This window comes from Dioscorea cayenensis, unplaced genomic scaffold, assembly GCF_009730915.1.
Source record: "Dioscorea cayenensis subsp. rotundata cultivar TDr96_F1 unplaced genomic scaffold, TDr96_F1_v2_PseudoChromosome.rev07_lg8_w22 25.fasta BLBR01001815.1, whole genome shotgun sequence".
Classification (NCBI taxonomy): Eukaryota; Viridiplantae; Streptophyta; class Magnoliopsida; order Dioscoreales; family Dioscoreaceae; genus Dioscorea; species Dioscorea cayenensis.
The window spans coordinates 33,023-41,296 of record NW_024088206.1 but is presented as its reverse complement, the minus strand read 5'-3'; the positions used below and the strand labels follow the sequence as shown (position 1 = coordinate 41,296).

Below are 8,274 nucleotides of genomic sequence, written 5' to 3'. Positions count from 1 at the left end.
TACTCGGTGCGTGACCATCGCCCTTGTACTAGACACACCTCACTTAATGGGAATGTATGTATGAGCACGCCGTGACCATCGGGTGTCTCATACCCCTCCAACCATTAGGGCTGGACCTAGGTTGAGTTTCGGCCCTAATTAGAGATTTCCTTGTGTGAATTGCAATCGTAGGAGGATTTGGACGGAAGAGATTCCGTACCAATACTTGTATGGGATTAGGGATCATTACCATGACCATCGGGATGATCTATCTTTGGATCTCTCTTGGCCTGAACCACCACATGCTTTGCACTTCTAGCATTCTTCTAATCCTTAGTAACCTCGGGGGGGATCCACATCCGTGACCTTCCTCACTTCTTCATTTCCACTTTCTTATTCGGTCTTTCACAATTACTTGCTTAGTTTTATTTTTATTAGTAGCCTTAAGCATCAAGTGATTTGTAGGTTAGACAACGAGTGAAAAGGAAGTAAGGGTAGCTCCTTGGGCCCAGGGAATACGACCCTCTTGTGCTCGCACGAGAGGTATTACTTGACGACCCTGTGCACTTGTGGGACACTCATCACCTGGGCCATAAAATGTTCAAGATTTTAGAGAAAACAAGACATGTGTGGATGATCCGCCATTAATTCGGGCATCGATCTTTCTCAATTGGTCTTCTTTCTTCGTTTCTTCTTCGCCTTTGTGGGTTTATTATCAATAGCTCCAGCAATGATGGCTACAGCAAGCGACAACAGTAACATCGCACGAAGATAGCAGTATCAGTGGCGAGCAGCAACACCATCAAGCGATGACGACAGTGACACTAGTGATAACATCAAGCCCATATAAATATAGATTTGGAGAAGAAAAAAAAATGAGGACCTTCTTCTTCTTCTTCTTCTTCTCTTTCCTCTTCTTCTTTTCAAATTCTTCTCTCTTTTTCTTCTTTTTTCCTCTCTATTTTTCCTTCTCCCTTTTTTTCTTTTTTTTCTCTCCATTCTTCCTTTTTTTCCTTAGTCTCCTTCCTTCTTCGTCTCTTTTTTTTTATCTTCTTTATCTCTTTTTTTTTCCTTCTCCATTCTTTCTTTTTCTTATTCAAATCTTCTCTTTTCTTTTTTTCTTTCTCTGGCCAGTCCCCTCTAGCTTCCTCCTTTCTCGAGGTTTATGTGGTAGCTCCCATGTCTTCTCAACGGCGGCATGGCAACTATGATGGTGAGCGGCGGCAACAGGTAACGCAGTGACAATAGCATCAAGCGGTATGGCAACAACGATATTGAGCGGCAGCGAGGCAGAAAACTTCAACAGTGACGGCGTTAGCAGTTGCAACATCAACAGCGTCAGGCACAGCAGCAAGTAATCGAAGCAGCGACAGCGAACATCAATGAAAGCGTTAGGTATGATTGCCGGCATTATCTCAACCACTCAACCATGACGGCGGCTTCAACGATGAACACGACAAGCAACAATGAGAATGTTTTTTCTTCTTCTTTTGAAATTCATATGTCTATGTGAATATGAGGAGAGAGAAAAAGAGAGAGGGGTTTGGCCCTTCTTTTTTTTCCCTTTTCCTTCTTTGTCTCTTTTTGAAAGATGTTTTTTCATTCTTATCCCAACTCCTCCCATAAAATCATAGCCCATAGACCAAGTCAGGATAGGATAAGATCCAAAATTAAAATTTTATTTATTTTTAATTAATTAATTTTTTGTTTAATTAACCAATTTATCCGATTAATTTCAAATTTGAAATTAATTTTTTTTTAAATTAACCCAAGTTACCTCAGGATATGTGTTTGGGTGCTTCGGGATTTGCATTTTCTCAGGTTGCCTCGAGATCTGTTCTCAGGCCACATGAAATTTAGGATCGCCTCAGGATTTGTATTTGGGCTATCCTAAGATTTAAGATTGCCTCGAGATATGTGTTTTCAAGGGCAATCTTGTAATTTGCATTTATGCATCGAGATAAATTATCATGGCAATTTTGTAATTTTCATTCTTTTATTTGCCTCGGGATTTGCATTCTAGTCCAAGACAACCAAATAATTTATTTTAAAGAGAGAATCCAAAATCGATTAAGATTAGGATATTCCACTTTGATTCTAAACATATCCATGATTTAAATTTTAATTAACTTATGATTTGGGTTCTATTAGGACATATGTTACATTATTTATATATAAACATCTATAGCTTTAGGATTCTTTGGTGTTCCCTTTCTGACATGATTGATTAAATTTTGATTATAAATCCAAGTATTGTCAATAGTTGCTGCAGTCCCTCCAGCTGAAGACCAACCACTATCTGATATAACAATTCCCACATTAGATCCACCAACCTTCTCTAGCGCTGAATACAATGAATCAACTATGGCATCAAATAGGTTTTGATATTGCAACGATCCATCAATTACGACGGTTCCAGGTGATGTAAATAAAGCATATCGAAGATCAATACTCCTAGTGTTTCCAACATAACTAAAGTAAGGGTATACATTAGCCAAGAGAGGTGATCCATTTGAGCTCAAAAACTTGATGATGGATCCCAAAGTTGGTGATGCCACAGAAGAGAATGAACTTGAGGAAGGAGGGTATGATGTGCCTAGGACTGTAGTGGATATAGCGGTCGAAACCTTGATTTGGTTTGGCAAGCCGGCTGAAGTTAATGCCTTATGAATATTTTGCATGGCTTGGAGGACATATTGTGCTAAGTTTCCAGGAATAACTTCATTACCAACTGCAATATACTTGAATTTAACAGCAGGCCAATAAGCTTTTATATTATTTTGAACCCAGGTGTTGGCAGCCGAAGCATCAGAAACGAAACATTGGAGATTGTCATTAGGGACAATGACAATAAATGTAATGTTTGAGCCTTTAAGAGCTTGGAGGGGAACATTGTAAGGATCATAGAATCTCATGGCATTTATGTTCTTGGATTTGTAGAGGGATACCACAACACTTGGATAGGGAAGATTACCACCAAGTCTACCATAGCATACCCCAATAGATTGTCCATCTAAAAAAAATAATAAATGTTGATCCATGTTTTATGCTCATGAATTGGTTTGCATTATGGCAGAAAAAATAAAGTAAAATGAAAACTTTAACTTAAGTTTTCATCTGTATTGTTTGTTTATTACTTAAAAATTTTATTCTTTCTTTCTTTTTAATGAGCTGTTACCTTCTCTAATATCAAAAAAACATTCCAAATTAATTTTTGTCACCCACCCAACTTTATTAATTTCCAAGTAATTACAGAAGAATTATAGTAAGATATATTTATAAAATTTTTTAAAAATATATATAATTAATTGCATTACTAAACATGTTCCAAATTAATGGCTTCTAAAACTTCTCGATTTTTAAATAAAATAATTTTTTTTTTACTCTCTCCTAAATAGCACATACTTACAATATATATATTATAAAACATAAAAAAAAAGGAAGTACCTATTGGCATAGTAACAAGCACACCGAGAGCTAATACAACGTAAACAGTGTGATTGAATTATGTATTGCCATAATGGTTAATGAAGTGTATGATGGAATACATGTAAAAGCACACCACCTTTTTTATATAAATGAAGAATCCAAGACTGTTTTAATTTTTCTTTCTAGTTATAGTTTTAGTCTTTGCATGGAAATGAATGCATGTTAGCAGTCAAACCCATTCACTAATCACTATATAATGTGCCACGACAAGGGTTTTGTGTCTACGCAATGAATTCTGCCCGTAATTTTTCCAATTTTCATTTGGAGTCATATGATTTTTTTTCCTCCACGGTCTCAATCTTATCTTTCTTCCAGAAAAAAAATAGACAATATTGTTTAAATTTTTATTTCATAAGATAATAAATATCTCTATGATAGCCTATATGTATACATAGTAAAACACATGATTTTTTTTTCTGTAATTGAATTCTCTTTTTTGTGTTGCTTATTTATTTATTTATTTATTTAATAGACATACGAAGATAGAGTAATGATATCCTAAACTTATATATATATATTGATGAATTCGATATTATGGCTGCAAATTAAAAAAAAAAAGTAATGATTCATTCCGTTGCTCACAAGACTTTGTGTGTGTGTGTGTGTGTTTTTTTTATTTTTTTGGAAGAACCTCTCCAAATAGAGAAGCTATTTATTAATAACTAAAACAAGAAGGAACAGAGCTACAAACTGAGTTAAAAAAACCATGAACAGATTAAAAGTTAAAGCCAAAACTTCTAAACGATTTCATGATCCAAAACGGAAGGTCTTTACCAAACAAAAACAAGTTGAGATGTTGATGAAGCGATCCATACGCACCAAGGTTTGCTACCGGAAAATCACCAAAGGAAGGGATGATATGGATTTGAGGATGACCGCTCATATCAAGGAGGAACTTCAAATTGTTTACTTACGCTTCAATTCTCCAAGAAGTGATGTGATCAGCACATTGGAGGAGTTGGATGACTGCAGCATGGTCGCAGAGAATATGTCTCACGCGAATGTGAAGATCCAAAGCAATTTGGAGAGCAACTTCAACAGCAAGAAGCGCGATCGTGTCGCTGTCCGAATATTGGCGGGAAGAGCTACCAGCAATGGAAATTCTATAATTAGCTGATGAAAAGAAGAAGCCAACTGAATTTACCTTGAGAGTATGATTTGTTGTTGCATGAGTGAACAAGAAATTATCATCAGCTGAGGAGAAGTTGAACAATAATAATTTTCTACCCATGAGCTCAAAATTACTCCAGGAGTACTCGTCAACATGGGCAACAGCCTTGAGAACAATGTTAGAGAAGATAGGACGAATGTCTCTGAAGATGTAATCACAACGACACACCCAAATGAACCAAGCACTGGCAGCAATTAATGCTAAAGTGTATGTAGAATGCCTGAGGTCAATGACCCAATTGCCTGAGGAAAAACCATTAGTGAAAGAAATAGATATATTAAACAAACTATCAACCTGATCCCAAATTGCTTGAATTCTATCACACTGACAGAACAGGTGATCTATGGCACGATGGAGACCACAAAAAACACAAGGGTTATTAGGGCCAAGATGAATGCTGTGAAGGAATGCAGATGTTGAAAGCTGACCCCTTAAGCACAACTAGATAAAGTGTTTAATTCTAGGAGCAACAGGAATATGCCAAACAATGTTCCAATCATCCCATACAGCAGGGCTAACAGAGTGCTTGTTCAAAGTATGATAAACAGCAGATGATATTTTAGTATGAGATTCAGTAGAAAACCAGGTCCAATGATTCTCAGAATTGTGATCAATAGCAATAAGAGAACTATGTAAATTCCCAACATTACTACCAAAAATATGATTAAAATCTTGCACAAACCATTGATCATTAGTGATGATATCGGAAAAAGTAATCTCATCAAAATCAACTTCCATATTAAGATAAGTGGGCTTTAAAGCAACAGGAATTTCATACAACCAAGGATCCCAGAGCAGGGAAGTTCTCAAGGGGTTAACTTTGTTGATTTTGCAATGTTGTTTAATAAAAGCTGCAGATTTACATAAACCCATAAAGAACCAGGAACATTTAGCCGGCACAAAATCTTGCCAAAAATTAATTTTCCCGTATTTATTCAGTAAGATATCAACCCAAATATAGTCATGTTTATTTAAATATTTGAAGATGTTTTTAGACATGAGAGAATGTTTGGCAAGAGTAAGGTTTTTAATACCTAAGCCCCCCTCAGACTTACCTTCAGTTAAAATACAACAACTCACATTGTGGATGCCCTTTCCATTTCCATTCATATTCCAAAAAAATTTTCTTACAGCTTTGGAGATTTCTGAAAAGATTGAATCAGGAATGGGATATACAATTAAAGTGTAGACTGGAATTGAAAGCATGACAGAATTAATCAGGATCTCTTTGGCAGCACGGGTGAGATGGAATTTGCACCATTTGGAAGCCAGTCTAATTACTTTATCAACCATAGGTTGGAAAGTAAGAGGAGCTAATCTTTTAGGAGAAATGAACACCCCTAGATATTTAAAAGGGAAGGAATCCTGTTTAAGATTCAAAATGTTGTAGACTCGATTAAGGATATGTTTGTTCATCCAAGAGGGGAAAAAATTTGGGATTTGTTATAATCAGGCCTTTGACCAGAAAAGTTGTTGTAATATTTTAAACATGTATTGATGTTTTTGGCAAGCCTCCTAGAGGCAAGAGTAACTAGGATCAAATCATCAGCATACATTAAATGATTGAAATTGTGATTCAAATTGCCGTTGAAACCAAGGATAAGATTATGCTGAAGGCTACAATTGAGCATGGTTGTAAGGGTTTGGGATACAATAATGAATAAGTAAGATGAAATGGGATCTCCTTGACGAACACCTCTAGAGGAACAAAACCAGGGGGTGGGTTTACCATTAACCAGAATGGAGAACGAGCACGCATGCAAACAAGAATCAATCCAAGAAACCCAAAGAGGAGGAAAATTCATTTTAATAAGAATGGAAAGAATTTCACTCCAACTTAGGGTATCATAAGCCTTTTTGATATCTAGTTTAATCATCATCCTAGGGGGGCTATGGGTATCAGATTCAATCGAATGAGTAACCTCTTCCACAGTAATAATGTTATCGGAAGAGCAACGATTAGCAACAAATCCCACTTGCTCACAACTGATGATGCTAGGAATTATTCTTTTTAATCTATTGGCAAGCAACTTCGAGAGAATTTTGAAACAAACATTGCATAACGAAATTGGGCGAAAATCTGAAACCAACTTAAGATTATCCTTCTTAGGAATGAGAGCAATGAAGGTTTTGCCCCAAGAAGAAGGAATGAAAGAAGTTTTGAAAAAGTATTGAATGGCCTCGAATAAATAAATTCCCACAACATGCCAGAAAGCTTTGTAAAATTCCACGTTAAACCCATCAGGTCCACGGGACTTACCTGAAGGAAGATCAAGCAAAGATTGATGAACTTCCTCAAAGGTAACATTGTGGATAAGGAAAGCACCGTCAGAGTCAGAGATTCTGGGAATATCTGGGGGAAGCTCGTCCAGATTGCTAGGAAGATTGCCAGAAGAAACGCTCCAGTGGTTTTTATAAAAGTTCATAAAAGCTTGTTCAACGCCAGCAGGGTCCCTAAAAACATTTCCATTAGCATCTTCAATTTGAGAAATATAATTGTGATGGGAACGAGTTCGATAAAGAGCATGAAAGAAGCTAGTATTTCTATCACCATCAGAGACCCAATTTAAACGAGCACGCTGGGCCCATTTAATATTATTCTGGCACTGAAGAGCAGATAATTTAGCATAAAGATCTTTAAGAACAGAGTGAGTATTGGAATCTAAATCAGAAAGCTCGAGAGAAGTAATATCTTTTTCAGTGTTAGAAATAGCAATATCCAGATTATTGACCCCAGAATGACTCCAATGTTCGAGGTTAAATCTAGTACGAGAAAGAAGATGAGAAAACGCATGCATAGGATTGCCCCAAGGAGTAAAATCCCACGCATCACGAATGCAATTATGACAACCGATATAATCCAACCAAAAATTTTCAAACCTGAACGAGTTCTTTTTGGAAACAGCGGAAAGATTAGCAGTGAGAAAAAGCGGAGAATGATCGGAGAAAGAACGATTAAGGTGAGAGAGGGTATAGGATTTGAAAATATCTTTCCATTCGAGATTGACCAGACATCGGTCTAGCCTGGACCATCTACGAGCCAAACCGATCTGGTTGTTACACCAGGTATACGGCGGACCAACAAATTTAAGATCTAAAAGATTATTACTGTTAATGAAATTGTGATAAATTCCATTAGGATTTATTGAAAGAAGATGCGAATGTCATAGTCACACATCAACATAATTTCATAAACTAGAGATAGAATGAGCACACAAGACTAACTGGCCATTTACTATCAATAACTAATCTCACTCTCCAAAGTTAATATTTTATTTATTTAATTTATATTAATTCTAAATGCCAAAAATCTATAAGCGCCAATCAAAATAAAAAAAAATATTTGTTAAAGAACATATAACAAAATTCTCTTGAATATCTTTCCTTTGAGAAATAAGGAAAAGCTATGTATGATTTCAAACTCTCGACCAACATACCGCTAAGCTATTTATTTATTAATACAATGATACTAAGCCATTGTTGTATGTCATCAGACTATGTTGAGCCATTTGCTCTATGAGTACCAATAAAAATAACATGAAAATATTTTTAAAGAACATATAACAAATTTTTTTTAAATCTTCTTTTTTTTCTAAAATATGAAAAAGTCAGAGGGTGGGTTCAAACGTTGACCA

General features: G+C 36.0%; 1 protein-coding gene across 1 annotated transcript; it reads right to left on the bottom strand.

The window, feature by feature from the left end:
• Positions 1-2,147: 2,147 nt before the first annotated feature.
• On the bottom strand, positions 2,148-3,020 carry LOC120257041 (glucan endo-1,3-beta-glucosidase-like). The gene has a single exon (XM_039264685.1). It carries the CDS (start codon positions 3,018-3,020, stop codon positions 2,148-2,150), a length of 873 nt encoding a protein of 290 aa, XP_039120619.1.
• Between the last annotated feature and the right edge of the window lie 5,254 nt (positions 3,021-8,274).

Bases quoted from the DNA above. Each gene is read 5' to 3' on its own strand.
- LOC120257041 (XM_039264685.1), bottom strand. From the start codon at position 3,020: ATGGATCAACATTTATTATTTTTTTTAGATGGACAATCTATTGGGGTA.